This window comes from Syngnathus floridae, chromosome 6, assembly GCF_059516105.1.
Source record: "Syngnathus floridae isolate MCC-2025c chromosome 6, RoL_Sflo_1.0, whole genome shotgun sequence".
Classification (NCBI taxonomy): Eukaryota; Metazoa; Chordata; class Actinopteri; order Syngnathiformes; family Syngnathidae; genus Syngnathus; species Syngnathus floridae.
Window position 1 is genome coordinate 8,761,227 of NC_142418.1, and position 21,844 is coordinate 8,783,070.

The following is a 21,844-nucleotide window of genomic DNA, read 5'->3' on the forward strand; positions in this document are numbered from 1 at the left end:
CTACCAAGCATGTTTTTGGAATATGGGAGGAAACTGGAGTGACTGGAGAAAACCCACGCAGGCACGGGGAGAGTAAGCAAACTCCACGCAGCGAGGGCTGGAGGTGGAATCAAACCCGCACCCTCTAAACTGTGAGGTGGGTGTGCTACCGAGCCGCCCTTAAAACTTCTTAGTCACAACAATGTCTTAAAAAGTCTTTTATTCCACTTCAACCAATACTAATAATTACTGGAATGAAGGATGGACAGGTAGATAGAAAAAAAACTTTTCGTTATGGAATTTTCTTCACAAAAGCTGCCAGCTGTGGTGTAACACAGAAGCAGCAGAGGACAAATAACCACCTCCTCCAGTGGAAATAAGGAGCACAATAAAGACATTGTGACAAAGATAGTGAAGGTCTGAGGGACAGAAAAATGGTTGTTGAATCACTAATGATGAGACTCTTATGTCTAAGGTAGTGCCTCTCAATTATTTTCTGTTACCCCAGCAGGAAGAAAAAACATTTTGTGCACTCCTCTATCTCTTTAATAAATAACAATAGTATTTATTTTAGTATTTATTTTAAATGTGCTTATAAAATTCTCATCTGCATATCATTTTATCCCTATTAAGTAAAAAAAAAAAACAATGTTAAAAGAAATATAAATCGATTACATAATTTTAAACACATTGTTTGCCTACTGGCCAAGTCAGCTGGGATAGGCTCCCTCACGCCCGTGACCCTCGTGAGGATAATGCAGTTCCAAAAATCAATAGTTTTCTGCGGACACACCACCTATTGTAGTGCATTTACACATTATTCCTGTACGGCAAAAAAAAAAAAGAATATTCTCAGGGGTCACACATGCCCAAATAACTAGTTTGTGGGCACCAGTTTTGTTTGGGTATTTTTGGGCGGTGAAATACTCGGAGCAGCTGTTACATCCGTACATTGGTTGGTGGTGTAATGTTATTCTCATTAAAATGGTTAATGGTATGATTGACTCACAGTGTTGTATGGTTTTCTTGCTGCCACAAGGGCTGAGACCCATCCTTATGGGAAAAATCATATATCTGCGTACTTGCCTACAAGAGAGATACTGGAATCATTTACCAGTAGAAGCAAACAAACCAATCTGAAACCCAGCATAAAAGTTGTAATTGATATTTTTAGTGTCAAGGTGAGTGTAAGTGTAGACAATTAAGCAGATTTTAAATAATAATTTATTCACATGAAAAGATCAAGCAAGCATAAGGTAGAGCAAGCTATCAAATAAAATAGTAAAAAAGTAGGTAGATTGAGAATAGCAGCAAAACACTGCCACAGACAATATGCTAAAAAATACAGGTAACTCTGGTAACAGTAAATCACAGTCATGCTTACGGACAAAAATGCCTATTGGCAGAAAAAAATATAAGCAGAGAGTACACAAGTGAGAAAAAGCTACAGCTCAGGCAACTAGCAATAAAACAACTAAACACGTGGTTCCCTTCATTTCCCCTTGGTCTAGATAGCCAGTCAGTGGATATTACGCAGCAGACTGCCCACTGACACAATTATTTTTTGAATTTGCATGATTTCAATCATGCAAGCAAATTGAGTGATTTTCCTTGACAACAGACTAAGGAGCAGAAAAAAACAAATTAAGACAAGCCACACCAAAGCAATAGATAAAGGGATGTAATGAGGCATGCTCATTTGCATTAGGTCCAAAACATCCATACGGGATTTTACTTAATAATTCAAATGTGTCCCGCATTAATGTGGTTTCTTGCCTCATTAATGATCATTGTCATAGTGGTGAGGATATGATATGCGTATGATATATTGGGTACTTTTCAGAAAACCCGACTTGAAACGTGCAATAAAGTCATAATAGTCTGATTGCATATATTTGTGTATGTGTTGTGTATGTGTGGGTGTTGCTAAAAAAAAAAACAGATCATGAACAAGACTTTAGTGTGGTTCATCATCAACAATATTTATTAATAACTTAGATGAAAATTGGAGTTGCAAAATGTATAGGGGGAGATGAGCAGAGGTCAGAAAAAGAGAAGACAACATGACTACACGACTGCTGTTATTTAGGTACTTTAAAATAATGGCGGTGATTGAATAACTTATCTATCATTACTAGCCAAGTTTAATTCAGTGCAATGATAAATATGTTTCCAGCTTGCCTCTGGCTCAACATTAATTATAGGCATGTGTCAAATGAAGGATATGTTTAAGCCACACATGGTCTTTCATTATTCTTTATCTTTACCTCAGTGGATTGTTGGCTAGCTCAATACGAAGAGTAAGTGTGAGATTTCTGCTGAAATACAACCGAGCTTGAATTGCATCACAATTTGCAGCCATTGAAATAAAGGGTGATAATGTTTAATTTCTCCAATTGGATTGCATTCACACTTTCATTCATCTGTTTGGACTTCAGGAATGTGCTTCAAGCATCAGGTTTCTGTCACGGTCAAAAGCATAAATTGCAAAACTTTCAAGTGCCTTGTTGTTTAGGCACAACATGCCCAAACAAAGAGAGTGAGTGACTCTTCAAAAAGTATATGAAAGATTTTTTGTCTGCATTTACCTTGCGAAGGTATGAGACAAATAGCCCTTTCAAGGTGAGTGAACATGTCATTGTAACAAAGCTGAAAGTGCTTAGACTGACATGGCAGACCTTAACAGGGAGGAGGCAAAGTGCATTCAAATGAGTGCTGTTGTATAGCAGCTGGTGTCTGCAGCTGATGCTCCTGATGTTTTTCTAGCGTTCGCTTCAGACTCCGCTGCCCGCTCGTGTGCAGTGAAATGAGAGGTGCGTACGTGAGGTAAAAATATTGACAAGCTTGTCAACTCGAAAAGGGATTTGAGCAGACTGACGCTGAGGAGATGATACTGTCAGGGTTTTACCGGCTCACTTAGCACGCAACTTTACAACCCCCTCAGGGATGATGAATTTGCATGCCAATGGACGCTACCTGCTTGAGTAGCCTGGAAACAGTCAAAGTTTCCAAGTAAAATCCTTTTTCTGGAGTGGCGCAAGATGAGTCCACATTATGTGCCCATCTGGGCCAGGAAGCTTTTCAGGTGCTTTGAATTAATCAGCAGGCCAATTACCTGTGAGCCAATGCTCTGTAGGAGGAAGCCTTTTTTATGTGCCGGGGAAGTGTTCTGGCTGTTAACTCAGCCGAGAGTCTCGGATCTCGTAATAGAAATTGACTGGAACATTCGATGCATTTTTTTTTTTCAAATTCAACATGAAATGATTTGACTTTGTACCGGTGCTGTTGTCATAGATTGAATTGAGAGTGTCATTTCGGGTACAAATGAATTTCTTTGGTTGTGGCCGAGTGGCCAGGGCTTCTGTCATGCCTCATGGCAAGAAGGCTCTAATTGAATCTCTACTGTTGATTGTCTGTGTTTTTTCTGCGCTCTCTTGTGCTCATCACAATCTTCCTGCTATACTATAACATGCAGGTTTAGTTTATTTGAAGACAGTGTGCCCTGTCAAGATTACTCAGAACCTTGGGATTAGCTCTGTTTTCCCTCAACATCTGGAAGGCAAATATGGTAGACACTTTAAGTCTGTCATCTACCAACTTAGTTTTATGCCAAACTGTAAAGGGAAGTTATCATTTTTCAAGCAAGTTGGATCATAATGCAAAAAGTAACATCTTCCCTCAACCAAGAAAATGGTCGTGAATAGACAAAAATCAACACAACGGTATTCTCATCCATACGGTGCAGTGACAAGTTAAACCAGATTCAAAACATTTTAATTGCAATCTATTTGACTTTGTTTTATTTATTTCGGGAATGGTGACAACATCCTTTTGATCCTGCTAAATTTTTAATAAACTGGCAAACCTTCTCTGTATTTTACCGACAATGTTATAATTTTATAGTGAACCGGGCTGGACACTGGATTTTGTTATTGCTTATTCCACTCCATGATGAGTGTTGGTTTTTAACAGGACTTGACTTAAAAGCCCATGCACATTCTCACTCCTGTTTGTCATTGGATTGCACTGTAATTATTTTCCCCTCAGCGCTAAACATTGTATTTTCTACCACTGCCATCTATGTGCAGCAGTGCTTCATCTTTCTTATCCCCCCCCCCCCCACGTCTGCTTTTCCCCTTCAGCGGTCCGGTTGTGTAATTACCACTCAAACGTTGTTCTACAGGCCCAGCAGGTGCAGTCAAGGTTTGGTACCCCATGCCAGGGACCACATGGGTTCATGATCCAGGTGCTCCATGCCTGGCTGACCTGACAACTGCGTGTGTCACCGGTCCAGCCTAATCAATTCTCTCTAGTCCTTTGCATCTGGCGATGTGATTTCGCAGGTCTTTGCTCAGGCATCTGCACTGATATTTACATCAAAAGGCAGAGGTGAAGTGAGATTGAGGAGATGCTGCAGCAAGAAGAAGTGATGGTGGCTGGATAAAATGCCAGATTGTTGGCAGGTATCCTTTCTGGGCTGCTGACAAAAACTGTCTGTATGCATGCAGAGACACACAGGGAATACAGTTCAGTAAAGATACACAGCTGCTGTGGAAAACAACGCTGGCAGGTTTTCTTGGTCATTTTAGAAATATTACATGCTTGATTGCGACTCATTTGCAGAAGAAGATATAAATGATTTTGTTGTGCGTCGAGAGCATTTGGGCTTTTGATCATCTGTTACGAATTGGGATTTAGACTAAGAGCAGGCTTATATTTTTTAAGAAAGGGAACTAACTTTTGCAGAGATGCTTGACTGCTTCTTGACTGTTGCTGAGTTGCCCTTGAGCAAGGCACTACCAACTTTTGCCTGATAAAGAAGTGCGGCATGTGAGTCATGTAACTGTACAAAGGGCCGACTAGGACTTGAATCTCCACTACGAGGCCTTGTAACGAGTTTAGTAATATCCGCAGTCAAATCGTGAGTTTTATCAACCAACCATCATGGAACAGAACGTCATACAAATATGTGCAACTGATCCAATGACTAGACACTTCGATAATCAAGTGAAACATTTTCCCCTAAACAATGAAACACTGTAGTCTTTTGTACAGGCTTAGTATTATATGTCTCATCAACAACTCACAATTTAAGTTTAATGTGTTATTTTGTACAGATAGATTGTAATAGTTAGTGATATTGTTTCTAGTCATGAATTTAATTATTGCTACTTTTGGTCTCTAATTATTGCAACTTTCGGTGACGCCCTTAATAACATAGTCAGTCGGAGCTATATTTGCCATAAAGGCCTGCAACTCTATATACAATGTGGAAGTGTAGTTGTAATGAGGAGGAAATTAAATTGGCCTAGAATTGACTTCACGATTGGCCCTTAAACCAGCTTGGCCCGCCAGGAATTTTGCGGGTTGTTCAAAATGGCCACTCCGGGCCTGCTGGTATTGTTAATCATCAGTTCAATACATTGGGACTTGTTTTTTTGTGCCCAGTCTGGCTCAAATTGTGGTCTAACCGTGCGCATGGGGAGGCTTTTCTAACTTCTGGTATTTCCAGCGACGCATGCAGTTAGAAACAGCCGTTTGCATCGTTGTGGGCGTGAACACACCTGACTTGCTTCCAGCACAGGGGAGGCACATGAGCTACATGATGGAGGCATAAACTGACCAACTGAAATACACGCAGCAGACTGACAATGGAAAGTACATTTATAAGGAACTGCAAGAACATCTCTACTTGCGGATAATGCAAAGATAGCTGGTGTGATCATGGTTCACCATTGGAAATTAGACCCAGATACCAGCGTTTGCATGTTTAAGACTCTGGTGTATTGGTAGACAGGCGCACATGAGCTCGACGTAAAAACTGGCACAACAACATGCCTGACCTAAATCACTGTAACAAGGGACCTCTTTGGTAGCCTAAAAACATGCCTTTCTAAAAAAGCCTAAACCTTCTATACAACGCACTGTGGGCGTAAACATGATTCCCAAATTCTGGGCCCCAAAGTCCGTGTAAAATCGAGATTTAAGTGTATAAGGAAACGCCTTTCTTATTCATACATTTTGAATCAAGTGTGCACACTTGAATATCGGAGGGCAACAATATCAATAACAGATGCTTGTTCGTCTATCTTTCACAAGTATGGACTCCGTACCAGTGAGAGATAATGATGTAGTATATAGCAATACCACGGTTTATTAGATGGATGATTAATGAATTAATGAATTAATAATTTTAAAACCGTAACTACTTCTTGCATGTATGTACTTCTATTTAGTTTAGTTTTATTTTATTATTTATTTATCATTATTTATATTTTATTTTTCCATTTAGTTTTATTTGCATCTCTCCATAGGCTGACAGTACTACTAACAGCCACTCTTTTTTTCCTTTAGTTAATTAGCATATAGTATCAAGCCTCGTGGATTATTCCAACTTGATTTTAAATGCACTACTGAGGTGATATTGATTTCTTTCAGATGTAACATTTACCAAGCCATTGGCCTAATTACCCTAAGTGTTCTTTCTCACATAGGATGAATTAAATGCCAAGCTGTTAGACGATGAGCTCATCCATCCATTAACTCATTGAGTTAAGATCCGTTGACAACATCAGATCAGCCCTTTTGAACATATCATTTATTACATTAGCTTTAGTGCTACTAGAATTCATTCATTGTTCTGTCACATACCAACGAGAATTGTTCTTTTATATTCTAAGTACGTATTACAATCTTTATTTTCTTGCTGATAATGGTGCATGCCAAATGCCTTTGAGCATTGACCCTTCCGTGGATGCAATTAGACAGTGAACATAAACCCAAACAACTGCAGAAGTCTCATTAACTAGAAATATTTATCCCCCCCCCTTGCAAATGAATCATTATGAAAGCTGGCATTGTCACTTTTTATTAAGGACGCTTAAAATCTGTTCAAAATGTCTTTTTAACTTGGAAGGTGTGACAACTGTGAAGCAGGCAATGGGGAAGGGCTGTGTTTCCTTAGTGCTTAATGAAACGTAGAAGAAATCTTACTAAGAAAAAAACCCCTAGGTTTCCACTCATATGATATAAAAATGTGTATAGAAGTAAAGAGTTGATTACCATTATTAACCCAAAAGCTTTTTTCAATCCAAGTAATTACTGTTTTGTTTGCGATTCACTCCACTGGCTTTTATAACAATTTGTTCACCACATGTTGCTAAATGCCTATTTATTTACTTAACTAGATTTAATTGTCGTCATGTCATTACATGATAATTGTGCCTGTTGGACAAATATTGGTTTTGTATGCCAAATCCTTGTTCTTTCCTCCTGATCCAACTAAGTCTTGGTTGTTGCTTTGCACATATGTACTAAAATTTATAACGTTCTAATTGAAACCCTCAGAGAACACCGAGCATCCCATTTCGGGTCGTGCAAAGCACTTGTGGGTATGTGCTGGGAATTCAAGTCAACAATTATAACCTTACCCTTTAGCACCCTCTTAACTGACTTAATTTAATTACACCATTCTCTTGTGTCTGCAGAGAATTTGAGCTCGTAAATGTAGCGTTTGCATATGTTTAATTGCATTCTGTAGAATCATCAATTTTACTGAAATTTCACTAAAAAAGAATCAAGAAAGTAAAGAGCCCTGTAGAATAAAACACAAATACTACAGACATTTAATGGGGAACTAGGCGTAAAATGTCAAAGCTTTGTTACACTTTAAATATGTGTATCTTTTTTTTTTTATCTGATCCTGTTTACTTAACCCTAGTTAGTAATTATTCAAGAAAAAGAAAGGACATCTACTCACCTCCAAGGGTGACAATTTTTGTGTTTTCAAGCTAACAAAATATTTCCCTGACAAGGACCTGCCACTAAGAATTAAGATACACAGAATAGTTGACTGTATTTGTGATTTATTCATGTGGAAAAGGTGAACTTAGACAGTAAAGAGAATGATTGAGATAAATGAGCAGTTCATTTTGTCACCCTTGCATTGAATAACCTTCAAATGTTAAAGCTTATCCAGAAATGTCTTTCTAATGGAGAAACTATGTACAGTATGATTTTATTTATTTTTTTGTTAAAAACAGCTTCATTAGCATTTTTACCAGCCTCACTGTGAGTAACGAAGTTTAGATAATATTTCCCTCATAAATTGATAAATTGATCATTTTATTTCAAGTTGTCCACAGGTTCAGTGAGTTGCAATTTGCACGCACATACATACATACGTACGTACATACATACATACGTACATACATACATAACCACACTCTTTTGACAAACATTTTATTCAGGGTGTTCAGAAGCTTTGTCATAAAAATTAAATAGCAATTAAAATTGTTTTACCTGAAGAAAAAAATACCAGGTTGCCCGGGTGCAGTGATTACACTGCTGGGACGTAACATGTAATGACCTCCATTGCTGAACATCTGCCAGCCCTTGTTCACCCGGTAGACACACTTACACACAGCGCACATGGACTTTTTCTATCTTGCGTGAGGTATGATGCATCTGTGAAGCCGAGAACAGGGTGAATGTTGGAAACGAAATGCCACCTCAGGTAAAACCTGCCTGAATGTCAGTCCACATTGGATCATGTTGTTGCAATTGACTAAATTCTTTGGGGAATAATCAATAAATTTAGATTGGTTGATTTTGTATTTTTTTAATGCAATTTGAGATGAAAGAGTCAACTTTGACCTGACTCTTTTGCCCTGTTTAAAGCAATACCTCTATCTGATGATAATGCTAGTGGTTAATGTTAGGGATGTGATTTTATTTGTACTGTGAGCTGAACAGCACTCAATATTTTGTTTATGTGTCTTGATACACGTTAGAAAACATCTTCTACTTGCCATAATCTTATCACTTATCTGGCATCTGTTCCCATCAAATAATTTGTGGAAGGTATGGCTATAGTTGGATCAAAAACATAGCTTTCAACTTCTGACCAAAGCTTAGATTGTGACATTAGTCTCTCCCTAATCAGGGTGCCCAACTTACAGTGTGAAGCTCTTAAAATGTTTGGATGATGATAATTACTGACTAGCTGCAATAGTTCCGATTTAACTTGTTGGCTCAACCAGTGTGGTACCCAGTGCTTGGCTATAGGCCAGGGGTATCAAACTTATTTTTGTCGCGGGCCGCATCATAGTCATGGTTTCCTTCAAAGGGCCATTGAAATTGCCAACCCAAATAAATGTCTGAATGTCTCAAATTATATATAGTGTACGGCACTCAACAAACTCGTGAATGACTAGATGAATAACTAGTTTTCAAAATAGAGACTAAGAAAAACTCTTAACATATTTTAAAAATATGAATGGTAATAAAAATTGCTAGCAATGGAGCTATTTTTTGAAAGTGAAAACAATTCGTAATTTTAATATTGACATATGAATTTGATGCACAATTTGTCTTCGCAGGCCACATAAAATGATGTGGCGGGCCGTATCTCGCCTCCGGGCCTTGAATTTGACACATGTGCTACAGGCAATCATTTTGGCGGTGGTTAATGAGTGACAAAACAATTTTTTTTGTTTTCCTAGTTTTACTTTGTCCTTATGTAAGAAATTAAAGTGAAGTATGACAGCGTGAGATGGGTTCAATACATCAGTGCTGATAGCTGTGAATAATGTGACATCATTGCAGTGCTACACACAATATTTAAACAAACAATATTGCAGTGCATTAAACTAAGGACATCCAAGAATTAGAGTTTTTACTTCTTGGTATTTGACTGTTTTTGACAAAAAGCCATGCTTTGGATTTCCTATTCCATGACATTTATATTTTACCATTTGCTCCTCTCTCATGGTCGCTAACTGAAGGGTAACAAGAAGTGCAAATCAGTACTGTGTTTTTCACCCTTTACAAGTATAAAATTGTAGTATTGCTAACATATTTGGCATCATTTCAAAGTGCACCCCCCAAAACAATGATCTTTAAATGATACAAAGATTCCAAAAGGTAGCCTGCTGTCAATATAAAAATAGACTGTGGTTATTCATCTCTTGACCTGCATCCTCTGATAACGAGTGCAGCTCACTATGTGGGATGCTCTTATCAGAGGCCCCCCATATAATTAATTCCGATATCTCAAGCTGCCTTTCATGAATCTTAAGTTACAGTGAATCTTCTCTTGCTGCAGCAGCAGGAAGTGCTGCCAACACTGAGACAACCCTCAGGAGAGTGCACTGACATCCCTCCAATCCACTTAGAAGAGTACACAGTGAGGCCTAGCTTATTAGCATAATCAGAACCTCTTTGACTGTAATTCCTCTGGGACTGAGAGTGTGTACTCCTCACTCGAACTGTGCTGATTGGAAATTGTTGTTAAAATAATCGAGCAAGAAGATTTTCTTTTCAAATGCTCCTCCTCTTTCTTTTGCAGACTTTTGCCGGTGGACGAGAGCAAGGTCACCATGAAGTTTGCGTACCTGGCTTCCAGGTCAAACAATACCAGGTGGCATATAGGCAAACTTTCCAGAAAGGCTTGCCACTTCTAAAAGGTCAGTGAAATGAACACTCTTAGAATACTGCCTTCCAAAATGTCTGCGACAGACATCGTGATTAGAAAAGTCTTTATTTTTTGCAATTACCCATTTCGAGAACAAGACTAATGAGGATAATCTGAAATAATAATGCCGGATACAACCTGTGACTCTCACCCTCATCGCAAATGTTTCTCACCGTGCAATGATTTGTAAAAGAGCGTGCATGGTGATGAATAATCCCGGTGTAGTCATGTAGCATATGGAGATATTGTTAATCACATCCACCACCATCACTGAGTCATCAATTCAAAGATGATCGCTATGGTACAGAACAAACTTTATTTTTAACATTGGATAAATGAGTATGGGGGACCCAATCCACCGTAACGTAGATTTAGTTTAATTTATTGAAACTTAATTGCAAATGGATGTAAAATAAATGTAGATCATCTCTATTCTGCCACTGGTTTTGTAAAGTAGTATAATGCCCCTTGCTATGTGGCCACATATGTAGCTTAAGAATTTCAAACATGAACAAAATGTCACACCTTCGCGGGTGAAAATGAGATATTCTTCTTTTACCAACATAGTGGACAGTTTTTCTTCGCAGAGTCAATACTTAATCAACTCTTTTATATGGACACAGATGTGAACATGACAAGCACTCACTGGAGCAAGGCATTTGAGGGGGCGGGGCTTTTGGTTTTTTTTTTTTTTTTTTTTAAGAAAATGATGCAGGAATAACAACCCTGCATCTATGGGAGAAAATGGATGCGTTGATGGAGACTCAAAACCCAATACATGGTTGTCGTTTTTTGTTGGAGCGTATCGGTTGATGTGCAGGGCTCATTTGCTCAATGTGCAGGTGTGAATTGCTAACTATCTTTTGTGTGTGTGTGTGTGTGTGTGTGTGTCTGTGTGTGTGCGTGTGATGGCACATTCCTGTCTGCTTCAGCCAAGTTGTGCTGCGGACATAAGGAACATTTCTGTGTTGTATTTTTTTATTTCTATAAGTACTTTTGTGCATTATCTTTTCTGTAACATGTTTTTTTTTTATTGTGCCTACACTTTCTCGTGTATGCCTCTTAAGTATGAGATTCTAGCAGAATGTCAATTCCTGCTTGAACATATGCAGAATTGTCATTTCGGCTTGAGCATAACTGACTGCGTCTACATGCACACGAAGTTTTCTACTTTTATAGCATGCTGTACCTTGTCACATGAATCCTCTGGCTTTTATAAGCAGTTGTTTTTCTTCCAAGAAACATTTCCAACCTACACAGCAAAAAGCAATACTTCCACCTCCAATCTTTTTCACCCACCTTTTTAAACTTTATTTGGTTTGATTTTGGTCACTCAGTGAAGCGGTTTGTCATCTGGAGGCTCAGTGGAGCGTGTAGTAGGAGACAGAGCTCAGTTCTGCTTTAGTGCACTACCGTGGGACGACAGAGTGCTTCCATTACCTGGAATATGTTTCTGTCAGCAGAAACACCTCCCACTGCGGAGGTCCCTCTTCTCACCGGCTGTGGACAGAACCATGCACGTGACAGCACATGCATGAACATACTGTGTTGCACAAACCATGCACATGACAGCACATGCAGGAACATACTGTGTTGCACATACATGCACATGACATATAACTGCACTTTGAGCTCAACAGATTTTTTTAATCGTTTTTATATTGCTGACTCACAAAGAACAAAAATACAAAATTCTAATGACCTCTCAATGGGGAAGCAAACCATCTGCTTACCCTCTGCAGAATACCACAAATCTAAAACAAAACCTTGACACGGGAGAATAGCCAGTAAGCCAGAACATTTTCAGTGGGGGGTTAAGGATGACACGGCTTACTAAACTCACTAAGCACCTATTCCCACAGCCGTACACAACGCACATAGCCAAGTCATTGTTTATCATGGCCACAACTGGCTGGAGTTGGGCCACCATTGGCCACCCTGTAGCCTCACCCCTGCTAATGCACTCCCCAAAGTACCTTTCTAGTGTATTCACCTTATAGTCCAGGCTGACTGAGCTTATCTTGCAAGTGAAGTATGTGACATATTTAAAACGGCTCAAATATTTCAGCTATAGTGTTCATTGTGTTGTCTTTTTTTTTTTCAAACCACACCAGACCAGATCATCGTGTGAACAAAAGAAACCTGAAACTTAATTAACACTTCAAACATGTTGGATTAATACCCCCACCAGTGTCACTCAAAACTAAGCTACTGTATATTCTGAATGTAAAGGCAAAATATCTATGCCAGTGATCGTAGATCTGTGAGGAAAAACCGATGGCACAAACAAAAGCAGGCACTTAAGGAAAATGGCTTCTGAGAGCGCATCGTCGTACATTGCCAACCAGCGTTTTATTGTATGATAAAAAAAATAAATAAACAGTGAGTGTTTCCCTGATTCATTCTAAATGCCAGAGGCTGCAGCCAGGCCTGGTGACACATGCAGATTTATGTAAATTCAGCTCAGGCCTTTGCCACCTGCCATAGACCTCTCCATATAATAGCTATTGGAGAGTGCGATACCTGTTGGTGCAGAGGAAAGTTCAAGGACATCCGTCTTAGCTAATGGTCATGTAGGACCATACGATGCATTGGCATTCAATGTTCAAACATTCCCTCTTTGTCCCACTTCTGTTGTTTGGTTGCACTCCCCATCAGTGGGTTCTCTGTTTTCTCTGCCCTCCACTCTGCACTGTCCCTTTCTTCTTTTCCTTCAAAGGTCTTTGGTTGCATCAAAAATTCATGCAAGTGAAAATTGAAAAATACTGTATAAGCAAATTGAAAAGGGTAGGTCACAAAGACCAACTGAGAAAATGTCTTTCATGGAGAAAAATTTAAAGTGTAAATGAACCCAGTGTGCTGAGTCGAGTCAGGAAGGTTTAGAAATTTAGGAAAGAGACAACAAAGGTTGGTTAGACAAAGTTAGTATAAGACCTCGGACGTGGCTTTTTCAGTTTTGGGTGAAAAGAGCAAATCCAACATGGCCAGTGAGGTACAAAACAATTAGATAAGTAACAAAAAAAAAAAATACTGAAGGGGAAAATTCAAGAACAATATAGAAAAAAAAAGTGTATAAGCTGACAATGTTGCAAAGATTTGCTGCATTTTATTGACTGTATTGAGCAAGCCAGTCATAACATCTCAATTTTACTCATTAGAATATAATTCAATTTAACTGTAATTTCTTTGTTTGTCCTGATGAAACTTATTTCACATGCATCCTATCAAGGGTTTTGGGCTGCTATAGCCGATCGATCCAAGCTGACTAATAATTCCTTTTTGAACCCAATTTTTAATTCTGGTCTTGTTCAGGGAGGAATAACAAGGGATTGGCAGCTCCTGACTGCTTGCACTATAATGATCCAATTTATCTGTTGCGTGCCGGTTGATGCTGATTCTCGGCTAGATTTCCCAAACCTTTTGTGATATTGTTCCTTCGTGGATGAGCAGTGTGTAAAAAGCAGGTTATGAAGGCCCTTTCGTACATGATATATTCAGACCTGACTGTTTGGTCCATTTTAAAAGGACCAGGGTTTGATTCCGGACCTATTATGCAGGTGTGACTACACGCAAATAAATCCTGGTGCGGATTAAAGAACAGGGTGGTCTCGGTTCGCTTCCAAACGGACTCGGGTGCTGTTCGCTTCAGTTGTGAATACAAACAGCGTAGATCTGAATCAACTCCAGGATAGGTGCGCATTTTTGGGCTTAACAAGCCACTGCATGTTTTCCTCCATTTCCGGGACCTGGTCAAAGCTGTCCAGTGGGAGCACAGATCATCACAAGCGTGGATGTGTTTACAAAATATCTGAATCTGAATGGGAACCGCGCCAAACGAAAAAAAATTAAGTTCTCTTTTGGCCTGGACCAAACAAGGGGACTGAAGAACTTTTCTGTTCTGAATACACACTTAATCTCATTCATGGAGTGTTTGAGGCTGGCATTATCTTGCACACTGACAACTTCAACTGCAATCTTCAAAATATATCAAAGAGTCAGAGAGTAAAGTCATAGTCTTCAGTATTTGGAGCCACAATCTGAATCTACAGTGACATTTTATGTCTTTTTTCCCCTTTTGACTCATGCCTTACCCTCTCCATAAAGTTTTGTGGCAATCCTTAAATAGTTTTTATGTACCACACAAACAAAACGCACATAAAAGACACATTTTGGTAAATATGACTTTTCAATAAATTGTTCCAAACCTTGCAAGATTGCAACATTTCCTTTTATTCTGTAATATTTACTACTGCTGATACTCTTAATGCTACGTATTTCCCACAAAAGAACAGGATGTTTTGACATCCCCCTCATAGATTTTGTATCTTGAGTGTCTTTCAAACATTGCTAGTGTGAAGGGTTGTCATGAAGGCCAATGATTGCCATCCAAAGATGCTTTTACCTCCCGACTGTGAAAAGTAGTCAAAGTTTTAAAAGTGTAAGACTTTTTCTCTTTTATTTTCTCTGTGGTCTGCTGTGATTGCACACAAACAAGACAGTTGGGTTGCTTTTACAATGGGTTGTAGTTCAGATAAATTCAGAAAGATGGTACTTTGCTTGGCTCCCTGCAAAATGATGCCCACCAGCCTGCTATATGCTTTTCCACATAACTGTTATGTATAATACTGATAATGAACTAAGCAGGACTTTTGCTCGGGCCTTCGAGACTGAGATTGTAAAATTATGCATAATTATTATGATTATTATGCATTATAGTAGTGCTGCAGTAAACTGGAGGGCATCTTGCTGTGATAAATGATAAGGAGAAGAAATGAGGATAACTCATTTGCATCCTGCAGGCCAGTAATGGTAAGGTTTCTATAGGCGCAATCTTAGTTTCTCACACACAAACTTTAAATTCTTTGACTTGCAAAATAAATGGCATGAATCAGAATCTCCCCGGGTTTGGAATTAGGAGGCAAATTTGCTATTTGATGCTGAGCAGCAGGACGTGAATCTCCCCTGGCTGGCGTGAGGCCCAAAACCATATGAAGGGAGCGCCAAAGACCTTCTTGCTGGCATGGTTCATGACTCCCTCCTGTGCTCCTGCTGACATTTTTTTTTTTTTTTTTTTTTATCATCCTGAAAAGTCAAAAGTACTTGAAGTCAGAAATAGTCTTTCGGTTATTGATAAATTGGCAAGACATCTCCCACAGCTCTTTTATTTCCCCCTCTCTGCTCCTGCATTTGCTTGGGAGTTTTAGATGATTTATGTTTCATCGCCGCCAAAGTGGGATGAAGTGCACTCTTAAGGGTCTTATCTTTGTGTCATTAATCCATAATGTCACAAAGGAAAGACAGCTTTAGTTTCTTTTCTGTGTTGGAACTATTCTTCTTGTTCACCTGTCTTTGTTGGGTTATTGTTATTTTTTTCTTGATATACTGTACATTACCTAAAAATGGAAGGTAAAAAAATCGCTGAATATTCCGACTGAGAATAAATGGATAGAGCTGTATGTAAGATGTGAAGCAGGTTTACTTTTCCTACCACCCATCCATGCTCCACTTACTAAATATAGCAATAATCTACCCCACAGTACCCCCACCCAACTCTTCCAAGTTGCAGCAGGCCTCACGCCTATTCCATCATCCAAAACGTGGTCACATACATTGATACTCCCACTCAGCTTTCTATGCCTACCCGGGTGCGTATCCGGATCATGCCACTCTCAGGCCCGTGATAGCAAAGCATTAATCACATTTTGTCGCTGCAGTAACAGCGACTTGCAGCCTCTTTTCGGCTGGATTTTTAATTTGACAATAAATCAAGGTGTGCTTCTGACAAATTACTGTAATTACAAAGGCCATTACTTTGTATGGATATGCAAGCGTGCATGGGATTTGAGTGTGCAGCTGTTTTTACATAAGTTGTCAAGTTATGAACTAGCTTTTCACCATTTATTTAGAATATCTAAAAAAAAAAACGACTGTCATGAAACTTGCTCCTACTGCTGAACTGCTGATAAATAGCAATTCATCAGCTTTTAAAATTGAGGCAGACAATAGGACCACTATTTCCTTCAGATAATGAAAGTGTAGGTTGAATAAGATACAGTTAAAATAATCATTATAATTTAGATACTCCATGTAGGGTTTTTTCAAAGTGGGCCAAAGGGTCTTTAACATCATCCACAAGAGATCATCTTGCACTCTGTAGTGAAATAAAAGTCATTAAAATTCACACCAAATGTCTATATTTGATTATTTAATTAAAAGTACTCAACAGATAACATTAACACGATCATTTGTTTTTTACAACCTTTCCTAGCTAAACAAAAGACAACTTTGCTGATATTCGAAGGCATATTATTTGTTGGTATATAATGTGACTTTCCGATAGCTCGTCTTTCAGTCAGCCCACCTGCTGCTCAGTGTCCGACAGATCCACGAGGCTGCCAATAGGAGTGCAATGCACGCATCTGCAATCAGTGTACAATTGGCAATGATTGCATGCTTGTTCCCTACATATTTGCTGTCTGTCTACTTCCTAAAGGCGGTAACATCCACTTCCTTCCTGTAATGATCAGACAACACACGTGTAGCCGTCTTACCCCAGGAAAAATGAAAATTACATTTCTCATGCAAATTGCAGTACATCGAGCAACTTCAACAAACAGCACTCCTGGAATAAATTCTACATGTTTAATTCAACACAGGCTGTGCACTTTGAGGCGATTCATCAATTAGTAACATGGAAGTTTTAATTGCGGCTTTAAAAGGAAGCATATTTTGGCAAGCAGACATGAACTGTTATAAGATTAATACTGCATTACTTTTTTTCTTGACTTTAAGTCTGATGAGTTTTATTCACTTTTTCTTCACTCTCCTGGGGGTCAAGAACATGTGGAGCCCTTTGAGACGTTTCTGCGATTAAGGACTATAATCAATAACCTTGACTTCCTCACTCAATTGAGTATTTATTTTTTTTTTACATTAAATATATCTCTCCTTTTTAGAATAAAACAAATAGATATAAGTTAGATGTGTTGATGTTAATTATAAAGCTGCACTACACCTCAACCCCAGTTGACTCGGTCTATGGCGTGAATTTAATGTGACACCATTTTGCTATTTTAATGGTCAATTGAATACATTTATAGAATTTGCAGCATTGGAACAGCAGAGGCCCGCCAACAAGTATCCCATGGGATTGTCTTTCATCGTCATCAAGACGCTCCTCATTATTTTGTAGCCCACGCTCCGTATCCTGTCTGTTGTAGTTCCATGCAGCATGAAAAGTATTATTGTTTTGATAAGCACAGGTTGTTCTCTCCTGTCAAGACATAAGCAAGCTTTTTGTTTAGTTTTTTTTTTTTTTTGGGGGGGGCTGATCTGATCCTTTTGACACCACTCAGTCTTGCATCCAGCAAGTCACATCTTCTTGTTGATAATCGTTCAGTCACTCAAAAATAGAAGGCTTGCGTTAACATTTGTAGGTGCCATCCTAACTTATAACTAGCTGCTAGTCTTTGTGCAATAACTTGCCTGAAAGATGACATACTTTGACATGCTTTGCCTCTTCTTTCACTTGGACATATGTGTCTGTGTAAATAAGTTAAAAGCAGCTTCAAGTCCTGAGATAAAAACATGTATGGCATCTGCAAATTGGCCTTTTATTCGGTTGAATTATGCATGGATAACTTTTGCAATATTACAAATGCAATAAGAACATCACCAACCATGAATGTAATAACTCTTATACAAATATTTGTCCAAAATCAAAATGTCCCTATTATTCTGTTTTACTTTCCTAATCTTCTTAGTTTTTCTGTTTCAGCAATTATTGGCTCTAAAATATATTTGATATTTAGTTTGGAAAAAAAAACCACACCCACACACACACACACACACACACACAAACTTCAAAACAGAATGTCCCTATTATTCTGTTTTACTTTCCTAATTTTCTTCGTTTTTCAGTTTCAGCAATTATTGGCTCTAAAATCTAATGTGCTATTTAATTTGGACAAAAAACATACTTCAAAACAGCACTGTATGACTGAAACGTGAGAATAAATACACAGAGGTAATTTGGTGGAAATGTTTTGTCATATGCTGTTTTTGTTTTTGCATCTTGGACAAAAAAGTGCTGAGTAACCTCCGAGCCTTCGACCTGGGGGACGTTGCTTTCCTAAAAGCTTATTGATTTGCCAACCCCCAATGCATTGCCTGGTTCCTAATATCACTTTGTTTGCTAAATTACGGTTTATTTGCTGTGTACTATTGTGTGTGGGCACGTGCGTGTGCTGGATAGACACAACAGTGTTTGATTGACAGGTTTTGGTGTCACTGCATTTGGCAGCAATTCCAACTATTTTCTGCTTGGCTGTTATATGAAAAAGCAATTATGTATTCTCTTATCTGCATTGGTCTGCATTAATACTAAACTATAAGCTGGGTTTCATTGGGGACATATTTAGTTTGAGTTTGAAGTGCATGAGTAGCTTTTCATGGTCACGTCAAATCTTAATGGAGCATCTGTTACCCTATGCTGAAAATGTGCAATGCTGAGCCCTCACAGGCTCAAAACAACATATGCTTAAATATTATATTCAAACCCCTTATAGCTACTTTTAAGTCTCAGGCCCCCTTTCCAGAAGTCAGTTGAATTTGATTTAGTGTCAGGGGTGTTTTGGGGTTTCCTGTGCAAGAGCTAAAAATGTTGAGTACTTTTTTGATGCGGATTTAGTCAATAATGGCTGAAATCTAAAAAGCGACATCTCAACATGGCTATTGCTAACATGGATGTATAAATCAGTGTTCAAAGAAGTGACGTATTGATTTGTTTATACCCTGTTTTAGGATATGTTTACATGATAAAAAATAAATTAAAACTTAAACTGCAAGTATGTTGTACGTTGATGTATCATGATATTAGGCCACTAGTCTGTGACTACACTCACAGGCAACTGCTTTTCTCCTTTTTTATCCCCCCAAAAATATTCTTGTACAATCTATCTATACTAATTTGTTTGGTATTTGTTAATCCTGTGTGAAATTTGGTCAGACTTTTTGCCAGACGGCTCTCCAATGTTATTTATGCGCCGCACATCAGTCTTTCTTGACGAGCTCTAAAAGGTACATTATTTCACAGGATCCTACTATCTGGATGAAAGAGAACTCTTAGTGTATAATCGGGACATATAATTGTGCTTTGTGACCAGCTAATTAATGGTTATGTTTGGTCACGTTGGTTATTAGCTATTTTAGGATTAGTTACAGCATTAGTTTATTTTGCCGTGATGTGTGTAATGCTAGAATGCTCTCTTGAGTGATGATTCCTCAAGTGAAAGCAGCACTGCAGAGTTGGAAAGCGCAAAGAGAAATGGATAAATGACTCTGAAGTTCCACACAGAAGCCTGCCAGCACTTCACAGCATGACAGTGCTGAGTCCTCGTGGACATTTGGGCTTTCTGGAAGTGAGACTGGGTCAGAGGCATATTTTACGCTCCACAGCAAATTTGGTGTACCAAAGACATACTGTATGAAAGCCTGAGCCATTTCATATTTTCAGAAAAGAAGACTGTATTCGTTAAGAAGTAATGTACAACACAAACATATACAGAGGATTGTGAGGAAGAGTGAGAAACATTGCATAGCTGATCTTGTGTTGCTCAAAAAGGCTCCAATAATCAGGAGTCCAAACTTCTAGTTTCAAATTTGACTCAGTTCCACATAGAGTTTGCAGTGTGGGTTCAATCTGGGTATTTTTCAGTTTACCTTTCTTCTTGCGTTACGCAACCCATCCAGTTTGTCAGTGGCTTTCTGTAATGTTTAAAGCCAGACTTGGTAGATCGTTCAGCTTTGAAAATTGGCAGTTGAGGCAGTTGATTGTTTTAGAAAACAAAAAATAGAAAATGGAAAAAAAAGAAAAAAGGTCTTTGCATCAAATAAAATGGCGCTATGATGCAGTGCTGAGGTCATAATAGCCTGTAGCTCACAGCTCGTACTGCCCAAATAAAGTCCAACAGCCGACTGAAAAAAAATAAGTTAGTCCATGAGTTATGGTGAAAACATAAACGTAAAAAAGAAGACGGATTTCCTTTCTCTTACTTGGAAGTAGTTTAGTGCAGATGACAGATGGTATTACTTGGTATCAGGCCATCTACACTGTCACCAAGTACATTTTCTCAGGATGAAATAGTAAATGCACTCAGTAAAGCACCAAGTTGTGTTCTCTGTTGTGTATTTTTCCCTTTCACTAAACAGCCTATCAGTCTGTATTTTTAAAGGACAATATAAACATCACCCTAACTAAGTTTTGTGGAGTAAATGTTTCCTACGCTTGCATTCTGGGGTGTGATGGAACTTTTTATTTTGATTTTCACTTAATGGGTGCTACCACTTTGCAAAAGTGTCATGAAAATTGGTTTTGTGCTTTTTGCGTGATCAACAAATGGCTACAGCGCTCAATCTCAACGCACCATCTTTCTTGACTGAGGTGTTAAATTATATACAGAATAACTGACCTGAAATGCATTGTATGAAATAATATTTCAAATTCCCCTGGGCAATTATAATTTGTATGACAAATACAATAAAAACTATGACTATTAATAAAAAATATGTACACTTACACGACTATTGTTTTTACATGTTATTGTAGCTCACCTATGCTCCTTTGTTGTTAAAATGGTTAAGCAAGCATTCAGAGTGTCTTGACACATTGATGTGTTCATGCAAGTTAATTAAAATTATTACTAGAAAAATGGGTTATCAAGGTCATTAGATGTGCAGGTATTCCAGCTTTTAAAGTCAGGCTCTTATAGACTTTAATAAATATTCATGGTCTTTTAGTGAATTGTTTCAACCAGCTCTTTATGCATGAGGTGAATACATGCATTCCCATTCAAAACACAAGAAGGGCAATCTCTACTGCCAGACAACGATAATGAGGGTCTTATTCACTTGCCTTTTGTTGGTGTTTGTGACCATTTATTGCAGAGAGAAAAGGTGTCTGTTTTGCATCCTGGTAAACACAGGTGATATTAAACAAAGGTGCTGCAGAATGTCAAGAAAACGCACGTAAAAATGACGGTAAATAAATGACAGCGACGCTTGTTAAAATATTTCAAACCTGAAGTTGTTGCGCTTGTTTACCTTGTTTTTCAAAGCACTGTGTTCACAAATCAGCTAAAGTTGGGGTATAAATCTAGAGATACAATATCACAGATTAACCTAATGCGTATTTCAAAGAGATGGACACTGCACTAATTCAATTTAGCATCGAAAACATACACACGATTGCAAGTGTAAACTGTTTGGAAATTAGTCACAGCAATTTAGCTTGGCTTGGTTCCAGCAATGTGGCCACAGCATCTGGAGCTACTGATATCTGCCGCCTTGCTATTGTGGTGCAGCTGTGAATCGAGAGGCAGGCGCTGCACATTC

The 21,844-nt window shown here is 38.5% G+C and overlaps 1 protein-coding gene across 4 annotated transcripts in view; it reads left to right on the forward strand.

The window, feature by feature from the left end:
- The window catches only part of cdh13 (cadherin 13, H-cadherin (heart)), a 169,387-nt gene that overhangs the window by 39,946 nt on the left and 107,597 nt on the right, over positions 1-21,844 (forward strand). For all 4 annotated transcript variants that reach the window (XM_088379246.1, XM_088379250.1, XM_088379249.1 and 1 more), the window contains exon 2: positions 10,328-10,445. In XM_088379246.1, coding sequence (XP_088235372.1) covers positions 10,328-10,445 — 118 coding nt within the window. The remainder of the gene's footprint in view (positions 1-10,327; positions 10,446-21,844) is intronic.